General features: G+C 43.3%; 1 protein-coding gene across 1 annotated transcript in view; it reads left to right on the top strand.

Annotated features, from left to right (window-relative positions):
• SLC28A3 (solute carrier family 28 member 3) overlaps positions 1–23,388 on the top strand; it is a 90,845-nt gene that overhangs the window by 4,321 nt on the left and 63,136 nt on the right. Inside the window, exon 2 of the mRNA XM_007969614.3 lies at positions 20,788–20,883. Coding sequence (XP_007967805.3) covers positions 20,824–20,883 — 60 coding nt within the window. The 5' untranslated portion in view covers positions 20,788–20,823. The remainder of the gene's footprint in view (positions 1–20,787; positions 20,884–23,388) is intronic.

Raw genomic sequence — 23,388 nt, forward strand, 5'->3', positions numbered from 1 at the left:
ACCTGGCCTGTCACCTGGGGCAACCAGGAAGACCTCAAAGAGGAGGCAGCCTTAGAGTGATGAGGGGATTTGCCTGGTGGCCTGCATGTGGAGAATGAAGGAGGAGGAAGGAGTCGTGGAGGCAATGTCCCATGCAGAGAAACAGCATGTGCAAACCCTAGCATTATCTAGAGGCCACAAGGAGTTCTGTACACTGACCAAATCATGTTGAAGAATGAAGTAATAAGGTGGGTTTTTCTTCTGTGAGCAATAGGGAGCCATTAAGCAATGCTGAGCAGGGGAGTGGCGTGATCAAATGTCCATCATGTGTGACATACCTTTTGAGCAGTCATGGGAAGAAGAAATGGAAGTATAAGAACAATAGGCAAGAAGTTGGCAAGGAAACTATGGCAATGGTTAAGGTGAGAGGAGGTGAGTGCTTGAATTGGGCAGGCACTAAAGGGATGGAGAGGCAGCCAGGGATGAAGAGGTACAAACTGGTGATTGGTTGGGTATAAGAGATGAGGGTAAATTAACAAATGAGACTCTCCCCAGGGTTCTGACTTGGGAAGCAGAGTGAATGACAATGCCACATACAGAAGAAACACAGGGATGGGAAACTGCTTAAGGAGTTTGTTTTCATTGTAGCCACATTGAATCAGAGGTGCCTGTGTGATATCCAGCTGGAGATGTCCAATGGGCAGTTTCCAAATACAGCTGCAGAGCATCTGCATCCTTTCCTCATCTCCTACCTTCTCTCCACTGGTTCTTACGGGGTCGTGGATACTTAATGATCATGAAACCTCAGGACCCTGTCTTCAGAAAACATGGACAGGAATATGGAATGTTTGCATCATTTTAGGGGATTCCATTCATGGACCTTATGTGAGAAACTCTAAGTCACAAACCCCTGTTAGAGCAAGAGGACACCCTCAGGGACATTAATACTTCACAGGTGGGCAGAGGAAAGGGAACCATGAGGGCAACTCAGAGGGAGTGGCCAGAGAGAGGAGGAGTGGCACGAAAGGGTGGGTAAGTGTGGGATCACTGCAACCAAGGCAGGGTCAAGACTCAGGACCAGAATAAGGACTGCCGAGGGCTCATGGATTGGCAAGAAGTCGCCAGTGACTTTAATGGGTGGTGGCTCCATGGAGACATCAGGGTCCGGCAGGTGACTCTGCAAGTGAATCCTGATGAAGTGGATTTAGCAAGTGTCCGATTATAGGTTGGTGCAAAAGTAACTGAGGTTTTTGCCATTGAAAGTAATGGCAATACTTTTTGCACCAACCTAATAGATAGATCTGCAGTTATTATTCATAGCACCCTGCACTGTAACTGCTTCTGCCCATTAAAAATAACCAGTCACTAATTTTAGACAGTTAAAGCCTCTTTAAAAGCGAAAATCAGGTTTCAGACTAGAACGCAGATATATACTGATAAACTCATTGTCAGTTGAAAACACTGTATGTTGAAAATGCACAACTGGGCAAGGAGGCCACCTATAATCCTGGCATTTTGGGAGGCTAAGGCAGGAGGATCACTTGGAGCCAGCTATTTTAGACCAGCCTGAGCAACACAGTGAGATCCCATCTCCACCAAAAAAAAAAAAATTTAAGAAAGAAAATTTGCTTAAGACACCTAACCTACCAAACATCATAGCTTATATTATAGCTATCATCATAGCTATCATCATAGCTTATATAAGTGGTCAGAACACTTATATTACCCTACAGTTGGGCAAAATGATATATATATTTCCATAGAGACAGGATCTCTCTCTGTCTCCCAGGCTGCAGTGGAGTGACACAATTGTAACTCACTGCAGCCTTGAACTCCTGGGCTCAATTATCCTCTTGCTTCAGCCTCCTGAGTAGCTAGGACTACAGGTGTGCACCATGCCTAGCCAATAGTTGGGCAAAATCATCTAACACAAAGCCTACTTTCTAACTAAGTGTTGAATATTTCATGTAATTTATTGACTACCATACTAAAAATGAAAAACACAATGATTGTATGGATACTCACAGTATGGTTTCTACTGAATGTGTATGACTTTCACACCTTCATAAAGCTGAAAAATTGTTAAATGGAGCCATAGTGTGTCAGGGACTGTCTTGTACTTTGGATAAGGGGTTGAGGAAATCCAGGAGGGGAGTAGAGAAGAAAAACCAAAGGTTTAGATAGAGATGTGAATTACAAAGAGAATTATTACTTCATCTGTGTGGACTCTTGAAATGTTTTCCTTTAACAACTAGAATCTGAGCTATTTGTTTTCCTATGCAAGTGAAATCAGAAATTAATCATCTTGGGGAGGGAAAAAGTCATCTCACTTAGAGGCCATATACAAATAAATTATTTTCTCTCAGCAAAGATAGCAGAAAGCACGTGGTTTATAAACTAATTAAAGGAGAAAGTAACTGTTGCTCAACTTTAAAGATATGCATACATTTAAATAATCCACATTCACAATATGGCTAATCCATGGCACATGTAAGTAGATGATAAGGGCAGCAAATAAACCTTTTGTAAAGAACAAAATGTTGGGGCCAGGTGTGATGACTTTGGCCTGTAATCCAGCACTTTGGGAGACCAAGGTGGGAGAATCACCTGAGCTCAGGAGTTCAAGACCAGCCTGGCCAACATGGTAAAAACCCGTCTCTACTAAAAATATAAAAATTAGCTGAGTGTGGTGGCACACGCCTGTAATCCCAGCTACTCAGGAGACTGAGGCGAGAGAATCGCTTGAATGCGGGAGGCGGAGGTTGCAGTGAGCCAAGATCACGCCATTGCACTCCAGCCTGGGTGACAGAGCAAGACTCCATCTCAAAAAAAAAGTCTATTGTATGAAAGGGGATAAAAATGGCCTTGTGTCTTGCTTCTTGGAATTTGTGCTTCCTGAAAAGAAATAATTAATTCTTCCTGGAACCACAAGAAAGTGCCTTTTGTTCTGGGGTGTCCTGGTGAGTGGACTCAGGCAAATATCTTAGGGGTCCACATGGTAGGGCTTCCTCCTCTTCTCATGTGGCCTCCACACACAAGGCACGTTGAGGGAGTCCTAGGGCCTTAGCAGAACTTACTTGATAATACTTGATCTGACTGATCAGATTTCTATGCAGTTATCAAAATCCTCTGAATCTTTTTGTTGATGAATTTGTAACTAATTCCTTTTTTTTTTTTTTCTTGAGATGGAGTCTCCCTCTGTAGCCCAGGCTGGAGTGCAGTGGCATAATCTCGGCTCACTGCAAGCTCCCACCTCCCAGGTTCACACCATTCTCCTGCCTCAGCCTCCCTAGTAGCTGGGACTACAGGCACCAGCCACTGTGCCTGGCTAATTTTTTTGTATTTTTAGTGGAGACGGGGTTTCACCATGTTGGCCAGGATGGTCTCGATCTCCTGACCTCGTGATGCACCCTCCTCGGTTTCCCAAAGTGGTAGGATTACAGGCCTACAGTAGGCTGGCGAGGTGGCTCAAGCCTGTAATCCCAGCACTTTGGGAGGCCAAGGCAGGCAGATTACGAGGTCAGGAGATCGAGACCATCCTGACCAACATGGTGAAACCCCGCCTCTACTAAAAATACAAAAATTGCACGTGCCTGTAATCCCAGCTACTCGGGAGGCTGAGGCAGGAGAATCCCTTGAACCAGGGAGCTGGAGGTTGCAGTGAGCCGAGATTGTGCCACTGCACTCCGGCCTGGGCAACAGAGCAATATACTGTCTCAAAAAAAAAAAAAAAAAAAAAAAAAAAGAGGGGAAGCAAAACAGTGCACACAGATAAACAACTCTATCAAGTACCCTTTGGCCGCTGCCCCAGCCTTCCTTCGACAGTGAAATTCCATCTCAAAAAATAATAGTTTTTGATTTTTGTAAGCACATATAAGGTGTATGTATTTATGGAGTACATGTTTTGTTTTGTTTTGTTTTTGAAACAGTATCTCTCTCTGTCGCTCAGGTTGGACTGCAGTGGTGCAATCTCAGCTCACTGCAACCTCCAACTCCCAGGTTCAAGCGATTCTCCTGCCTCAGCCTCCCTAGTAGCAGGGATTATAGGCACCCACCACCATACCAGCTGATTTTTGTATTTTTAGTAGAGACAGGGTTCCACCATGTTGGCCAGGCTGGTCTCAAACTCCTGAGCTCAAGGGATCCGAACACCTCAGCCTCCCGAAGTGTTGGGACTACACCTACAGAGTATGTGTCACATCACTGTTAACTGAATGTGACTCCCACCGAGTGGGACAACTCTTTTGAGGAGGCGGTGCTGCCTGGGGCTCACCCCATCTCTTGCCGAGACTGTGCTAAACATAGTCTCCACTTCCCACCCACTTCCCCAGTCCACTCCCAAGGATTGAGGCTCTCAGCCTTGGTCGGCTACTTTGTGATCAGCCATGCCCATTTAGACCAACAAGAGAGGCATGCCTGGGAATCCGCTGTGAGCCGCTGCGCCCAGCCATAGGATGTTTTGATACAGGCATGCAATGCATAATAATCACATCATGGAGAATGGGGCATCCATCCCTTCAAGCGTTTATCCTTTGAGTTACAAACAATCCAATTACACTCTTTTAGCTATTTCAAATTGTACAATTAAGTTACTATTGACTCCAGTCACCAATTGCGCTATCGAATAGTATGTCTGGCTGGGCATGGTGGCTCACACCTGTTATCCCAGCACTTTGGGAGGCCAAGGTGGGTGGATAACTTGAGGCCAGGAGTTCAAGACCAGCCTGTCTCAAAAAATAAAATCGAATTAAATTAAAACAAGTTCAGTAAGGTCACATACTGGTGATAAGAATTAACGTTGGTAAAACATCTTTGAAAATATCTATGACTAACCTTGAAAAAAGAATAGCATGTCTTATTCATTTGAAATCCCATTCCTTGAACCAGGGATAGAGAGAAAGATGTAAGGGCTAATAGGGATCTGTCTGGAGAACAGGTGTTAATGCTGAGGCAGGACTGTGTGGAAGAAAATAAGGTGGGCAGAAAAGGCAAAGCGTGCTTCTACAAATATTTAAAGAGCAGGACTTCCCCTCTGCTCCTAAAGTTGCCCCATCCATAGATTCCCCATCTCACATGACGGCAGTTCCATCCCGGAGTTCAGGGCAAAACCCCTGACATGACCTTCGGCTCTTTCTCTCGCATTCCGCATCCCATCCATCAGGTCAGAAATCTTTGCTTTGTTCACTTATGACTTCCAGGCACCTAGAATGGTGCTTGGCTCATAATAAGCTCTCCGTACATATTTGTTTGGGAGCTGGAGATGCCAAAGGCAGACAGGGCAGTGGGAAAAGTCCACATCTTCAAGGCAGAAAGCCCTAGATTGGGTTATCTCGCTGCCATAGTTTCTAGCTGTGTGACCCACAGCTCGGTGTTCAACTTCTGAGTCTCATGGGCTATTCTAGGCCCTGACAGAGTAGGTGTCACATTGCTGTTCACTGAATGTGACTCTCACTGAGTGGGACAAGCCTTTTGAGGAGGCGGTGCTGCCTGGGGCTCACCCCATCTCTTGCCGAGACTGTGCTAAACATGACTATGCTAAACATAGTCTCCACTTCCTGCCCACTTTCCCAGTCCGCTCCCAAGGACTGAGGCTCTCAGCCTTGGTCGGCTCCTTTGTGATCAGCCATGCCCATTTAGACCAACAAGGGAGGCATGCCTGGGAATCCAGATTCCGCCTTACTTCCTGTAATTAACACAAGCAGAAGAATTATGGGGAAAACCCTGACCTTGCTGTGCCAAGTGACACAACACACATTATTACATCAGTCCTCTCACCCAGGCTTTTGACAGCTGTGACACTTCCCTGTCTCAAAACAGTCTTGGAAGGAGAAAAATGGTATTCATTTCACAGGCTATGCACCTAAACCCCATATTTTTACTTCTTGTGGATCAAGATTGTGAAATCAAGCATAGAGTAAATCTGCATTCAGTGAACAAATCAAAACCCAAGCTTGATTTTTGAACAATTAAACTGATATCTATCAACCCCCTGCCATGTACCAGGGCTGCTATACATGTTTGAGCAGTGTCAAGGAACAAAACAAAGTTCACGGCCTTCATGAAGCTGACGGTCTAGAAGGGGAGACAGGCAACCAATGGCATAAATGAATGCACTATAGTGTTTTACAAGGGGATATGTGCTATGAAATCTATTCTGGAAGAATTATGATAATAAAAAATGAAAAAATTATATTTATTCTTTATAGGATTCAGTAAACAAACATTTGTTCACTAATTCTGGGAAATAGAATCAGGGTGGGTCTCAGTTTCATTCTGGATTTCATTTGATTCTATTCTATTCTATTCTATTCTATTCTATTCTATTCTATTCTATTCTATTATTTTTGTAACAGTCTCACTCTGTTGCCCAGGCTGGAGTGCAGTGGCACAGTCTCGGCTCACTGCAACCGCCACTTCCCGGGTTCAAGCAATTCTCCTGCCTCAGTCTCCCAAGTAGCTGGGATTACAGGTGCACACCACTAGGCTCAGCTAATTTTTTGTATTTTTAGTAGAGACGGGGTTTCACCCTATTGACCTGGCTGGTCTCGAACTTCTGACCTTGTGATCCGCCCACCTTGGCCTCCCAAAGTGCTGGGATTACAGGCTTGAGCCACCTCACCTAGCCTCATTTCTGTAAATTTAAGAAAAATAGGATTGGTGTATTGTCTACTGAGAGTGGGAACCATCACATTTTATCTTAGCTGGATGATGCCCCAGGGATTTAGCAGATAGTCACACTGAACAATACCTTCCTGCCCAAGAAAGTATCACCTTTCTCCCCATGGGCCACAGATTGGAGGCCCTGCCCACTTTTCTTCCAGGTTCATGAGGAAGCCCAGGTTCAGAGCCCTTAACTGACTTCCTCAGGCCTTCGGGATGGGTTAATGATGGGAGGAGAGCCTGAAACTTGGGTCCTGATGTCTTGATGGTTCTCAAATTATCCCATGCTGAAAGTCTAGAATCCCATGGGCTGAACTGGGTGGAAGGGGGAGGAGAGCTATATAGCTATCTATGGCTATTACGACAATAGTATGCATTTATTCAAGAAATAATAGGTGCTGGGTGAGGTGGCTCCCGCCTATAATCCTAGCACTTTGGGAGGCCGAGGCGGGCAGATTGCTTGAGCCCAGGAGTTTGAGACCAGCTTAAACAATATGGTGAAACCCCATCTCTGCAATTTTTTTTTTAATTAGCTGGGTGTGGTGGGGTGCACCTGTAGTCCCAGCTACTTGGGAGGCTGAGGTGGAAGGATCACCTGAGACCAGGGAGGTCAAGGCTGCAGTGAGCCATGATTGCACCACTGCAATCCAGCCTGCGTGACAGAGCAAGAACCTTTCTAAAATAAAATAAAATAAGAAAAGGAAGAATAGGGCACTTACAGTGATAATAGCTAACGTATTGAGTATTGAGTGTTTTAAGTACCCAGCCCCATTCCAACAATTGCACAAGTATTCTCGTTAGATCCTCACAAAACCCTAAGAGGCTCTGAGAGTTTGCATAAACTGCTCAAGATCCCAATCTAGAAATAGGGGAATTAAGATTAGAACCAGGCAGTCTGACTTCAGAGCTCTTACAAAAAAAAAGAAATCAAAATATATATAGACAAAACCAGAAATGACAATATGTACTTTATATTACCCCACATCAGAAGTTCATGATATCTGGTGGACCCATGTATAGTAAATTGTTGATTTGGATTAGTATTGGCCTGATGTCTTTCCTTCCCCCACAGACACGGTCTCACCCCATCACCCAGGCTGGACTATAGTAGCACGATCATAGCTCATTGTAATCTTGGACTCCTGGGCTTAAGCAGTCCTCCCATCCCAGCCTCCCAGTTAGCTGGGACTACAGGCATGCACCACTGTGCCTGGCTATTTCCTTTTTCAAAGGCAGGGGTATTGCCATGTTGCCCAGGCTGATCTCAAACTCCTGACCTCAAGTGATTCTCCTGCCTCAGCCGTGACATCTTTATGATGCTGTTTTCCTGTTTTCCCTGTAGCAATATGTCATCTGCACACTGTGAATTTGGCTCCATACGATGTCCAGCACCCCATAAGCTACCCAACCAGTGATTTAATTCCAACTGATTATCCCTGCTCAAAGGATCACAAAATCATGCTTTTCAAATTCTATCATTTTTATATTTGTTGCTGGCAACGATATATAAGGTATAGCTTCTTCTTAATGACTGGGGCTATTCAGTTACCCTGAATTCAATTCTTCATGAACAATATAAATACTTATTTTCTCCCTTTTTAGGCTTTTTTCAGAGTTTCCTTTTTTCTTTCTTTTTTTTTTTTCTTTTTTTCTCTTTTTGAGACAGAGTCTCACTCTATTGCCCAGGCTGGAGTGCAGTGGCATGATCTAGACTCACTGCAACCTCTACCTCCGGGGCTCAAGCCATCCTCCCACCTCAGCCTCTTGAGTAGCTGGGATTACAGGCACATGCCACCATACCCAGCTAATTTTTGTATTTTTAGTAGAGACGGGGTTTCGTCATGTTGCCCAGGCTGGTCTCGAACTGCCTGCCGCAACCTCCTAAAGTGCTGGGATTACTGGCGTGAGCCGCAGTGCCTGGCCTAGAGATTCTGTTTTTAAGTATCATTATAGACTCATGAATTTTTGAAGGTTTTATGTTTTTCAATCAATTATAAACATTGTTCTTTCCCAGGCCACTCCTACATCCTTTGGCTATAACCTTAGGTAGATTTAAAAACTTCCTTGTTTCTAGCACAAGAAGTCCTAGGTGTAACCTGTGGGGTTCCTTTTAGAGGGGATGGTATTTACCAGCCAGGCTTTCAGAGCTCTTAGATACCTACCCTCTGTATTGCCTCCATGCCCAGCCCTATGCCCCATGCAGGAGAGCCCATGGTTCACAAAACAGTGTGCTCTGTGAGGGTTGGCCTGGCAACAGGACAGTGTGGTCTGGGACAGCCTCACTGAGGAGCTAAGATCTGAGCAAAGAGAAAGAGCCAGTCCAGGGGCCAGTCCAAATTCAAGTGAAAATGCCCTATGGCCAGAACAGGTCTGGAGGACTTGGAAGATTTGTGAGCCAAGAAGAAAGAGAACAAGATAAGGTGAGAGCCAGGCGTTGAGCCACATCCCTATACGAACAAAGAACAATGACGCCAATATCTCAGTGTGTACAACCACCATAAGAGGAAGCCAAGAAGCTGGATTTTTTTCTTTCAGTAATTACAATTTATATTTTGAGTGAATGAATGGGATTTACTTGGAATGATTGGTTTTGATAATTTTTCAATCATGCTAATGAATGCTAACAAGGCAAATAAGTAAAACTAAAATTATCAGGAAAGCAAATAAACTGAGGTTTTCTTACATAGGTTTACACAGTTTGGTGTATTTGTGATTGTGACTGTTAAGTTACATATATAGGACATAGTCCTTTTCTGTTTATAATTTTTTTTTTTTTTTTTTTTTGGAGACAGAATCTTGCTCTGTCACCCAGGCTGGAGTACAGTGGCTCAATCTCAGCTCACTGCAACCTCCACCTCTTGAGTTCAAGCGATTCTCCTGCCTCAGCCTCCCAAGTAGCTGGGATTACAGGCGCTTATCACCACGCCTGGCTAATTTTTGTATTTTTAGCAGAGACAGGGTTTCACCATGTTGGCCAGGCTGGCCTCGAACTCCTGACCTCAAGTGATCAGCCCACCTCGGCCTCCTAAAGCGCTGGGATTACAGGAGTGAGCCACCATGCCCGGCCTATAAATTGTTTTTAGTGCAGTAGATGGAATAGAATTCAATATCAGTATTTCCCTGTGTTCCCAAGTTATACTTCAACTTACAAATGTTTTACCATGTAGTTTAAGAGCCAAGATATCTCAAGCTTCCACCGGTATATGAAATAATTGAGTAGACATGAGTGAGACTTAAAATATGTAAACTTAAGATGCGATTTGAAACATTTACTTTTAGACTTACAGCAAATGTTAAGGACAACTTACATTTGAGATACATATTTGGGGTACATACCTAAGTTCTTTTTTTTAATAATCTCAGACATTGACAATCTTTAAATTTAATGTCACTAATAATTACTCAGCATTTTTATAATTCTGACCCAATAACTTGACCTAATAATGACAAATCTCATTGTTGTGTCAATAAAACAAGAAATCCCTAAATACTAAAAAATCTTAATCCTAATAATCTTAATTCTCATCAATAGCAGAATTAAATATCTAAATCTTAATTCTTCATACTACAAATCTTAATAAACTAATAATCTTAATAAGTTTTTTTTTTTTTTTTTTGGATAGAGACTCTCACTCTGTCACCCAGGCTGCAGTGCAGTGGTGCGATCTTTTTGGCTCACTGCAACCTCCACTTCCCAGGTTCAAGCAATCATTGTACCTAAGCCAGCAGGGTAGCTGGGATTGCAGGAGACTGCCACCAAGCACCGCTAATTTTTTTCTTTTTTTTTTTTTTTCTTATTTTTTTTTTAGTAGAGACAGGGTTTCACCATGTTGGCCAGACTGGTCTCAAACTCCTGGCCTCAAGTGATCTGCCCCCATCGGCCTCCCAAAGTGCTGGGATTACAGGTGTCAGCCACCACATCTGGCCATAATCTTAATAAATTAAATAATCTTAATATACCAAAACTTTTAATCCTTATCAATAGCAGAAGTGTGTGTGTGTGGTTACATAAATCCATCTCAACTCTGAACTAAAATAGCAACATTTTGGCCGGGTGCAGTGGCTCATGCCGGTAATCCCAGCACTTTGGGAGGCTGAGGCAGGCAGATCATGAGGTCAGGAGTTCAAGACGAGCCTGGCCAACATAGTGAAACTCCATCTCTACTAAAAATACAAAAAATTAGCCACGCATGGTGGCAGCCGCCTATAATCCCAGCTACTCGGGAGGCTGAGGCAGGAGAATCGCTCGAACCAGGAGGCAGAGGTTGCAGTGAGCCAAGATCATGCCATTGCACTCCAGGCTGGGCAATAAGAGTGAAATTAGGTCTCAAAAATAAATAAATAAATAATAACAATAAAGGTATAAAAAATAAATGAAAAACAATAAACAAACAAATAAAAAAATAATGGTACACCTCTGTAGGGCACTTACCATGGATGGCACTTACAGGACTAGGTTCTAGGTGAGTCAGTGAGTTAGCGGTGAGTTAATGTTAAGGCCTAGGGCATTACTGTTCAATAATGTAGACTTTATATAAACATTGTACACTTAGGTTACACCAAATTTATTTAAAATTTTCTTTATTCAATAATAAATTAATCTTAGCTCACCATAACTTCTTTTTTTGAGACAGAGTCTCGCTCTGTCACCTAGGTTGGAGTGCAGTTGTGCAATCTTGGTTCACTATAATCTCCACCTCCCAGGTTCAAGCGATTCTCGTGCCTCAGCCTCCCGGGTACCTGGAACTACAGACGCACACCACCACGTCTGGCTGATTTTTGCATTTTTAGTAGAGGCAGTTTCACCCTCCTGGCCAGGCTGGTATATCCTGACCTCAAGTGATCCACCCACCTCGGCCTCCCAAAGTTGCCAGGATTACAGGTGTGAGCCACCGTGTCACGTCTACCATATTTTTTTACTATACCTTTTCTATGTTTAGATACATTTAAATACACAAATACTTAACATTTTGTTATAATTGCCTACAGTATTCAGTAGAGTAACTTGCTGTACACGTTTGTAGTCTAGGGGCAATGGACTATACCATATAACCTAGGTGTGTTGTAGGCTATACCATCTGGATTTGTGTAGATACACTCTGTGATGTTTGCACAATGACAAAATTGCCTAAGGACACATTTCTCAGAATATATCCCCATTGTTAAGTAACACATGACTGTGTTATTAAAAAAGATTCTCATCTCTGGAAATCTTCTAGACTCAAGAATGCACTTCCTGGAAGATTCTTGTTTATCCATAAGTTGTATGTTGCCATTACTATAACCCATATCAATGTTTGTTCTTTGCTCCCTTAGTTAACCTCATTCAACCACATGTAATGGTAACACACTTACCCTACTAAACACTGACAGAGCCCTAGAGGTTCAACTCAAGGTTTTCAAAAAACTGGCTACTGACAGGTATCCCACAGACGCATGAGTGTATGGATGCTGTCTTAGTCTGTTTTCTGCTGTCATAACGGAATACTAAAGAGTGGGTAATTTATAAAAAACAAGTAAGCCGGGCAAGGTGGCTCACACCTGTAATCCCAACATTTTGGGAGGCCAAGGCAGACAGATCACTTGAAGTCAGAAGTTCAAGATCAGCCTGGCCAACATGGTGAAACCCCATCTCTACCAAAAATACAAAAATTAGCCAGGTGTGGTAGCAGGCACCTGTAATCCCAGCTACTTAGGAGGCTAAAGCAGGAGGATCCCTTGAACCTGGGAGGCAGAGTTCGCAGTGAGCCAATATTGTCCCACTGTATTCGAGCCTGGGCAACAAGAGTGAAACTCCATCTCAAAAAAAAAAACAAGTTTATTTAGCTCACAGTTCTGGAGACTGGGAAGTCCAAGAGCATGGCACCAGGAGCTGGAGAGGGCCTTTGTGCCTCTGAGCTGAGATGCAGTGATCTCAGCTCACTGCATCATAACATGGTGGAAAGGCAAGTGAGCACAGGAGAGAGAGCGAAATTCAGGAGAAACTCACCCTTTTTATCAGGAACCCACTCCTCAGATAACCACATTAATCTATTTATGAGGGCAGAGCTGTCATGGCCTAATCACCTCTTAAAGATCCTACCTCTTTATACTGTCACATCAGTGATAAAGATTCTAACACATGGACTTTGGGGGACATATTTAATCCACAGCAGATGCTTACGACATGATGCTAGACACTCTCCTTGTGGCACCTCAGTTTATCCTCCTAGCAGACCCATGAGATAGCTGTAAACACAAACCTCATTTTTCAGGCAGCAGTAGATGATTTCAGAGGTTACTGGTAACTAGCCCAAGCTTGCAGCTAGTGAGTGTAGAAGTAAAGCCTGACTTGGAAGCTGATCTGAGTTCAGAGCCTGCACTTTTTTTTTTTTTTTTTTTTGAGATGGAGTTTCGATCTGTCGCTCAGGCTAGAGTGCTGCGGTGTGATCTTGGCTCACTGCAAGCTCCACCTCCCGATTCAAGTGATTCTCCTGCTTCAGCCTCCCAAGTAGCTGCGACTACAGGTGTGAGCCACCATGCCTGGCCTGAACCTGCACTCTTAACAGCTATGTTATACTCATCTAAAACAAGCCCATAGATTATTCTTGACCAGGCCAGGAGTAGGGTGAGCTAGGCAAGGTGTTTATGATGCAAAATTTAAGGAGGAATTTACTTTCAGGTGCCAATCCTGCACTTGGTCCAGAGAGTGCCCCCTTAAATTTTGCACCCTGGGCTCTTTACTTACCTTCCCCTGGTCCTAGTGTTGGCTCTTGGGGAGAGCTGACCAGTGCAAACTTGTGCTCCCTAGAAATTCATTTTTGAACTCACACATATTTACTGGGACATATGGGAATGTAGGGATTTCAATTTTCTTCCTTTGTGTACCTTTGTTCAATGAACCTTCAGCCTTGAGCTGATATTCTAAGCACTACGCTAAGCACTGGGAGACAGCAGAGACTAACATGGGTAAAATTCCTGCCCTTCTATAGCTTTCAGTTCTAAGCATTCATTTCCAGTGGAATCAATATGGCAGCCCAACACTAGTGCCTTCTCAGGAGTCCCCTCACCTAAGCACTGGCACACTTTTTGGGGATTTCAAAGTGCACAGATGGATTAAACTCTGTTTCCCTGACAACCCCATATTATTAGGCTTTTACCATTTTATTAGTTTTTTGCATATACTTTGCTTGTGGTTTGTTTTCCTCACTAATGGAGTGAGCATATTGGGGTATTAATTCAGTTGTGCTTCCCTTAGGTTTCATTTCTTTCCAGAACTGGGCTCTTGACAAGACTAGGTTTCAGAGGCATGGACTCAAATAATGGCTTTACCACTTATGAGTTGTGTTGCTAGAAAAGTCACTTTATCTCCCTGAGCTTCATGTGTTTCATCTGTGAAATGGGGATATTAATACCTCATGTGAAGACTTGTTGTGAGGATGAAATGGAAACAATATAAGTACCTTAAAGGTATGTTGCAGCATTCAACAGTCACTAGTTCTCTTACCTTCTTTAATAATCTTTTTTTTTTTTTAAGACAGAGTGTTGCTCTGTCGCCCAGGCTGGAGTGCAGTGGTGTGATCTCAGCTCACTGCAACCTCCACCTCCTGGGTTCAAGACATTCTGCAACCATGCTCCGGGGTTCAAGCTATTCTCCTGCCTTGGCCTCCTGAGTAAATGGGATTACAGGTGCCCACTCCCATGTCCGGCTAGTTTTTTGTATTTTTAGTGGAGACAGTGTTTCACCATGTTGGCCAGGCTGGTCTTGAACTCCTTACCTCAAGTAATCCACCCACCTCAACCTCCCAAAATGCTGGGATTATAGACATGAACCACTGTGTCCCACCCTTCCCAAGATTCTCACTAAAGTGATACAGACAGTCAAATCATCCTTTAATTGCAGACAGGTATGACCCATGTGGCAGATTCTATGGCCAGTCTTTGGCTGGGTTAAGTGCTCTGGCTGGCCGTTCCTAGTACCTGGTATATAGTGTAAATGTTGGGGGAAGAAACCTAACTGCAAGGAGAATTTTGTTGAAAAACAAATCCTGAAACATTTCCTATGTCAAATACACATTTTCATTGCTTTCCTTTTTCCCCTTTTGGACGATCCGAACAATTGACAGTTAATTAGATTAAGCCTTGTAAACCTCCCAGGATTACATTTTTATTATTAACGTTAACATTATTTGATTTATTTAACTACTTCAAGTTGTATAGACAGAGGTTAATCTGCACTACATGAAATGTTCTTCAGGGAGGAAGACAGCAGGAGTCTATAATACATAACACATCATGCTCAAAATAGGACAAGCGTTATACACAATTTAAAAAATTTTTCACTTGACTCCTTTTGGAAATACCATCATCAAGAGTGACTTCACTATAGAACTGCATGCACAAGGCAAGAAAAACAATCTATTGCCATGTGATTACTTTTTTTCCCTTTCACATTTTAATAAAAATGGAGGGCTTTTATGTTTTGGTTTTCTTTAATGAGCTTATGTATAGATAGTCCGTAAGTTTACAAATTTTTATAAGCTGAGTTTTAGAGAACAGAATGGCATATAGGAATTATTTGACTGAAAAGTCTAGCGATTTGGTTGCTACACAATGGCTTCAAAGTTTAAAATTGAGTTTGAGTTATAATGTGATGAAAATAATTCTGAGGAGTTAAGAGACAGATTTTTAGGTCTTGGTACAAGCTATTTATCACAAATAATGACTGCATGACTGGGGAATTGTTGAAAATGTAATCTTGTAAAACTGAAAAGGCCTTTCACCTCATTTTCTGATCACAATTTCTATTTCCTAATTGGACGAAATGAACCATAGCTTCTACCAAGGTATTACCACTTTAAATGATAGCCCCATAAATCAAACTAATTCTGGTGCTGCAAGGAGTCAGAATGTTTATCGGTTCTGAAACCTCTTTAAAGATAGGCTTCAGAAACATACAATTTTAAATGACAAGTTCTCTGGATATGACCCTTGTTCTGGCATTTTAGTATCATGGTTGTATATACAATTTACTCTAATTAGGTGTCAATTTTTCCTGCTGGCAGGTACAGTTGGAGGATGGATGAGGGAGGTCACTGTATCTTTTAATCGTCACTGTATCTTTTAATCAACACTGTCTAGTACTGTGGCTTGTACAATGATATGCTCCCAAACGTTGTTGCATTCTTTTCACATTTTGTCTGTAGCCAAGGAGAAGAAAACACATCGTTGCATTTTTAAAAGTTCCTAAAGCAGTATCTGCAAGACTGTCAGGCATTGGAGTCATGTTTCTGCAATTGGAAACTTTAAATGATAGGATGAAGATTTCTGTCTTTTGCTCCAGAAAGCAAGGATCGTCCATAATCTTCAACTAGATTGAGTCTTGAGTTGGTGAAGGTTTTAATATCAGGTTGCACCAACTGGTTTCTTCCAACCAACAATTTCTCAAGGAAAGTTTCCCAAATATTTGCTGTCTATCTGTACTCCTCTTGCTCCCTTCCACTTGGAGATATTTTATTTTATTTATTTATTTATTTTTGCCTTTGGTAACACAATGACTACTAATTATGGTACACTGCAATGATGGGGAAGAACTAATGAAAATCCTCAAGTCTCATCAATAAGAAGCACTGAAGAGCTAAATCATAAAATTTGGGTGATGCTGAAGTATGTGTCAGGCACATAATATTCCCTGCATATATTAACTCATTTTATCATCTCAGCAGTGCTTCTAAATGGGTATGTTGGTGAAAAGAGTTGAACTCTGTTAAATATTTGAAGATATTTATTCTGAGCCAAATATGAGTGACTATGGCCCGTGACACAACCCTTGGGAGGCCCTGAAAACATGTGCCCAAAGCGGTCAGGGCACAGCCTGGTTTTATACATTTTAAAGAGGCATGAGATGTCAAATACATTTAAGAAATACATTGGCTTGGTCCAGAAAGGCAGGACAACTCAAAGCAACGGGAGGAGGGGGTTGGGCTTCCAGGCTATAGGTGAATTTAAACATTTTCCGGTTGACAATTGGTTGAGTTTGTCTAAAGACCTGGGATTAATAGAAAGGGAAGATTCAAGTTAAGATAAAGATTGTGGAAACCAAAGTTCTTTTAAAGTTTCATAGTGGCTGCCCTTAGAGACAAAGGATGACAATGTTTTCTTTTCAAAATATGGCAAAGAAACATGTTTTGGGGTAAAATATTTTGATTTTCTTCCTTGTCTCATAATGTTCTGCCAGAGTCAGGTTGGAAAGTAAGTCATGATATATAGGGTTAAATAAAACCCATCTGGGCTGGATGCGGTGGCTCACGCCTGTAATCCCAGCACTTTGGGAGGCCAAGGCAGGTGGATCACTTGAGGTCAGGAATTCAAGACTGGCCTAGCCAACATGGTGAAACTTTGTTTCTACTAAAAATGTAAAAATTAGCCGGGCATGGTGGCATACGCCTGCAGTCCCAGCTACTCAGGAAGCTGAGACAGGAGAATCGCTTGAACCCGGAAGTCAGAGGCTGCAGTGAGCCGAGATCTGCCACTGCACTCCAGCCTGGGTGACAGAGGAAGACTCCGTCTGGAAAAAAAACAAAACAAACAAACAAAAAAAACCCCATCTCATGAGAATTTATGATTTGTAGGGCATGACTCCCCAGACCCCTTAGATAGTAATTTGGGCAAGATAAAAAAAAAAAAATCAGAGCTTAGTCCTCAAGGTACTATTATCTCCATTCTATGGAAGAAGAATCTGAGATACAGAGAACAAAGTTACTTGCCCAAATTTCCATGGCCAAAGTCTTCCCACCTCAGTCTCCCAAGTAGCCGGAACTACAGGCACGCACCACTACACCTGGCTAATTGTTGTATTTTTTGTAGAGACATGGTCTCCCTACATTGCCCAGACTGATCTCAAACTCCTGGGCTCAAGCGATTCTCCTGCCTTGGCCTCCCAAAGTGCTGGGATTACAGGCATCAGCCAGGTAGTGGATATTTTGTCTTTGAGCCGTGTGGTATTCGTCACATCTACTCAATTCTGGCCTTATGGGATGATAGTAGCCTTAGACAATACATAAATCAATGGCCATGTTTCTGTTCTGACAAAACTTTATTTACAGACACTGAATTTGAATTTCATATAACTTTAATGTGTCATGAAATATTCTTCCTTTTAATTTTTTTCAACTCTTTAAAAATCTGAAACCCATTCTTAGCTCTTGGGCCATATGAAAACACAAGAAGGCTAGGTGTGACCCTCAAGCTGTGGTTGACTACAGTTAAGAGGTAGAGTCCAGGATTTGAACCCAGACCACAGGTTCCTGCAAGCCTTTAATCATTATGTATACACTGTACAGTCTGTATCATGATAACAAGAAAAGAAAAATAACTGCCACAGTCTGAGCTGTGTGAGATACGCAAAATCAATCAGGCCCAGAGAGACTGGGCCTCAGTCACTGATAAAGAGAAAACAAAAATAACTCGCACAGTCCCAGCTATGTGAGCAATGCAAAATCCATCAGGCCCAGAGAGACAGAAGGTTGGACTTTAGTCACCACCCAACCCTGTGCCCAGGGGCAATTTTTTTTTTTTTTTTTTGAGATGTCGTCTCGCTCTGTCACCCAGGCAGGAGTGCAGTGGCTTGATCTCGCCTCACCGCAACCTCTGCCTCCCGGGTTCAACCATTTCTCCTGCCTCAGCCTCCCGAGTAGCTAGGACTACAGGCATGCACCACCATGCCTGGCTAATTTTTGTAGTTTTTAGTAGAGACGGGGTTTCACTATGTTGGCCAGGCTGGTCTCAAATTCCTGACCTCGTGATCTGCCCGCCTCGGCCTCCCAAAAGTGTTGGGATTACATGCATGAGCCACCACGCCCGACCAGGGGCAATTGTTTTAAAGGCATTTTGTTTCTGACTGGCTGCCTTTCTGTTCCTAGAATGTGTGATACAAATAACAATGTATAGCCAATCAATAACTTGTTATTTTAATGTAAATAATTGATAAACAACTCAGAAACTCCTTCTTTTCCTTTAAAATTCACTTGTGACCAGGCACAGTGCCTGTAATCCCAGCACTTTTGGAAGCCAAGGCAGGTGGGAAGATTGCTTGAGCCCAGGAGTTCATGATAAGTCTGGGCAACATAGTGAGACCCCCATCTCTACCAAAAAAAAAAAATTTAGCCATGGGTGGTGGTACATGTCTATAGTCCCAGCTACTTGGGAGGCTGAGATAGGAGGATAGCTTCAGCCCAGGAGGTCAAGGCTGTAGTGAGCCATGATTATGCCACTGCACTCCAGCCTGGGCAACAGGACACACACACACATACACACACACACACACACACACCACACAAAAGAATCTACTTGTAACTGCTACTAAGTGTATGTTCAGAGCAACTTGAATGTGTGCTCCCAAGTTGCAATCTCAAACTTAGCCCAAATAAACTCTACACTTACATTAAGTTTGTCTCAGGTTTTTCCTTTAGGTTAACAATAATAAAAGTAAATCATTCTCTTTATAGAAAACTCAGCAGCATTTAAGGGAGAAACAAAACACCAACTTCCCATAAAATTAACAACCAAGAAATAACCACTCGTAATACTTGGTATTTTCTTACTTTTTCTTTTTCTTTTTATTTTTCTTTTTTTTGACAGGGTCTCACTCTGTCACCCAGATGGGAGTGCAGTGGTGTGTTTTCAGTTCACTGCAATCTGTGTCTCCTGGGTTCAAGCGATTCTCCTGCCTCAGCCTCCCGAGTAGCTAGGTCTACAGGTATGCGTTATCACTCCTGGCTAATTTTTGTATTTTTAGTAAAGATGGAGTTTCGCCATGTTGGCCAGGCTGGTCTCGAACTCCTGGCCTAAAGGGATCCACCCGCCTCAGGCTCCCAAAGTGCTGGGATTGATTAGAGGCATGAGCCACCACACCAGGCCCTTTCCATTCTTTTGTCCACAGTTTTGCAGTATTTTAAATTGTACTGGGAGGAAAATCCCTATTTTAAAAGACTTCTACAGCCAATATTTTTATAAAGCAAAGTGGATTGCTTTATGAAAACAAAGCACTTCTATTGACTTTTGGTAGGTGAATAGTTGGTCACCTTTCATTTACTTGTCACATATCTGCATTTCTGTAAGCTGGATTTTTGAAAGCAGACCAGTCTGAAGCAGGGATGTAATAAAAGGTTTCAGAATGAACCAAACTTGAATTTGAACTCTCATTATCCCTTTATTAGCTAAATGACACTAAACAAATTAACTTTTCTGTACTTCAGTATAGAATCTGGAGTTGTTCTGAAGAGCCAAGACCCTTACTTACCTACCTATCTGTCTATGTATCTATCTATCTATCCATCCCCGGTATACAGTAGGTGATCACCGAGGGTGGCCTTATGTCCTGTGTTCTCCCACCCTCCACCCCACCACCACTCCTAGTCTTTAACACCACCCACAGGAAAACAGAGGATTTCACTAAAGACTATAGAGAACATGTCCTTTTCTGGCTGGGCACAGTGGCTCATGCCTATAATCCCAGCACTTTAGGAGGTCAAGGCAGGTAGATCACTTGAGGTCAGGAGTTCGAGACCAGCCTGGCCAACATGGTGAAATCCTGTCTCTACTAAAAATACAAAAGTCAGCCAGGTGTGGTGGCATGCACCTGTAATCCCAGCTACTTGGGAGGCTGAGGCAGGAGGATTGCTTGAACCTGGGAGGCAGAGGTTGCAGTGAACCGAGATTGTGTCACTGCACTCCAGCCTGGGCAACAGATCAAGACTCCATTTAAAAAAAAGAAGAAGAAGAAGAAGAAAAAAGAAAGGAAGGAAGGAAGGAGGGAGGGAGGGAAGGAGGGAGGGAGGGAGGGAGGAAGGGCAAGGGAAGGGAAGGGAAGGGCAGGGCAGGGCAGGGCAAGGGTCCTTTTCTGTTTTGTGCACAAGAGTTTTCTCCCCAGGAGTGCAAATAGGATGCCAAAAATAGGGATAAAGGAAAAGATTAATAAAGTGGGCGGGCCAGCACTAGATGCCTCCACCCCGCCAACCCGCCCGCCTGCCTGCCCCACCCCAACCAGGTGTCAGCCCTAGTCATTCAGGAGGTTATTGCAGAAGTTTCCAAACTGAAGCAAGCAGTACCAAAGTCCCTATAACAGCAGGTGGCTTTCTGACATCAGCAGAGACTGGTGCTTTTTCCCAGGTACAAAGGACCACCAGGGCCAGCAGCAAAAACAGCATGGAGCTGAGGAGTACAGCAGCCCCCAGAGCTGAAGGCTACAGCAACACGGGTTTCCAGGTGAGCAGAGCTTTCCTCTTATGTTTAAGGCCAAGTCAGTGGAAATGCTGCCCTTTCCTTAGCGCCCTGGCAAGTTTCTTACCTAAGCAGGGAGATTATCAGGACAATAAGATTTTTAACGGCACACTTTAAGCCCATTATTTTTTCTTCTTGGGCTCTTCTGGGTTGACAAACCTGAAAAGTCTCTTTTAATCGATGTGTTGTGATCCCTATGGTCACTTAGAAACAAGATAGCCTTCTTCTCCTGCCTTTTTTCCCTTCTGGCTCACAGCAAGGGTACATTATTTATCTTCAGGCGCCTTCCCAAAGAACTGGTGAGAAGGGAAGAATGGGGGAATTTAGATCCTGGCTGGGGTAGTGCTTCAGGGTTCCTTTTACTCAAGCCAAGTCCCGGAGCCCCTGTCAGATGGCCCAGGTACCTGCCCCAGAGCAGCTGGATGACGCAAATCAGTCTCACTTCATCAACCAAAACTCACTGAGTGATTAATGCTGCTCAGCCCAAGTCTAGGTGCCCGCAGAGACCCAGAAGGAGACCTGTCGGAAACACCTGGGATGGGGATTTCCAGGGCTGTTTTTAGGTGTGGTTCCTTTCCTGAGCTGACACTCAGCATGGGCGCTCTGGGGAAGACGGGAAGCCTGCACGAGCAAGTGCGAACTATCCCTCGGGCTTTATGGTCTGCTAGATGGGCAAAAGGAAACTTTGAGGTGCTAACCAAGAAAGAAAAGAGGGAGGTAAAAGGACTTGGACAGGAGTCCGGACTCCAGCACCCGCAAGTTCCTGTAACTTCCCAGAGCCCCAGTTTGATCGTCTGTCCCATGGTCACAGTGATGCTCATCTCCATGAGTAGGCATTGGGTTACCATTTACAGGTCACAAGTGTAGGAGAGGAAACAACTTCCTCTACCCTCTTAGGTTGAGTGCCTGAGGCCTGCGAATTAAACCGACATAAAACAGATTAGCAGGAGAAAAGGCACGCAAATTTTATTCATATTTAAAATCTCACATGTGGCCGGCAACGGGGCCTCATGCCTGTAATCCTAGCACTTTGGCAGGCTGACGCGGGCTGATCATTTGAGGTCAGGAATTTGAGACTAACCTGGCCAACATGGTGAAACCCCATCTCTACTGAAAATACAAAAATTAGCCGGGTGTGGTGGTACACGCCTCTAGTCCCAGCTACTCGGGAGGCTGAGGCAGGAGAATTGCTTGAACCTGGAAGGCAGAGGTTGCAGTGAGCCTAGATCGTGCCACTGCACTCCAGCCTGGGCAACAGAGGGAGACTCAGTCTCAAAAAAATAAAATAAAATAAAAAAATAAAATAAAATAAAATCTCACATGTATGAGAGCCTCACAGAAAAGAAGTGGAAAAACCTAATAGACTCAGGAGCTTATACACCATTATAACAAAGGGCAGCAAATAGTGAAATGACTGGACAAAGGAAAGGAGGGTTAGGCTTTTAGGGGCAATAAACTGGGGGTATAGGGTTGAACTAATGGAAGATAAGGGTTATTTTATCGAGATTTGTTTGTGCAGATTCATCTTAGTGGCATCTCTGTCTCTGGCGATAAGGGTCGCTCTCTTCCTTGCATGAGGGAGCCGGACACTTGTGCAAGGGAAATATCAATAAATGTGCTGCTTTTAGGAAGATGGGGGATGGGGGAGGGCAGAGAGCTCTTTCTGTGTCTGCTTTCTTTTTCATAGCCTTCAGTTCAAAATATTCTTGTGCCAAAATGGGGGCATTTGGAGGGTGGCACATCCTGACCTCTTCTCTAAGGGCTAAGTGAGGGGGAAAAGCATAAAGCATGGGGCCCAGTCTGACTGCAGAGAATGGAAGGGGTGGAATGGGATAGAGTCAGAGGAAGTATGGCAGCAAGAAAAGGTATCTGCAATAGAGAAGGTCCATGTCACAGCAACTGGCTGCTCCCAGGGAGGAAGGCACACAACACTGGTGATCGCTCACTGTCTTCTAGCAAAACTGCTGTTTTGTGGGGGAAACATCCCCCTACACCTGCCCCAGTAAAAGGAAGGAAAAATGAAAGGAAGATTCCTCCTAGTCCTGTAAAATTTCCTGTCATCCTTACTCACTGGATTGATTTAAATTTGAATTTCTACATTTCAAAATCAACACAGTGAAGACAATTTGTCTTTCAAGAGAATAGGAGGCTTCATAACTCCTACCAAGTTAGTAAGTATGAGTCTAGCCTTGTTTGACATTCAGCTCTCTGGCTACATTATCTTCTTTAAGGAAAATTAATTGATTGTAAAATATGTGCTACTTCACTCACATTATTAAATATGCATTCACATACCACCAGGGCTTCCAAAGAAGTTAGGATACTTACTTATTCAGCTTGTCCTAGTCTGTGAATTGTTCTAGAAATTCACTTTTCTTCTTCAGATGTTAAGAGTGCCCTTGGTAGACCAAAGTTCTAATTTTACTGAGTAGAATTACCTTCACAGCTTGAAATGCTGATGTGGGTTCCCAAAAGGCCTGTGCCTGTCAG

Source organism: Chlorocebus sabaeus, chromosome 12 (genome assembly GCF_047675955.1).
Source record: "Chlorocebus sabaeus isolate Y175 chromosome 12, mChlSab1.0.hap1, whole genome shotgun sequence".
Taxonomy (NCBI): Eukaryota; Metazoa; Chordata; class Mammalia; order Primates; family Cercopithecidae; genus Chlorocebus; species Chlorocebus sabaeus.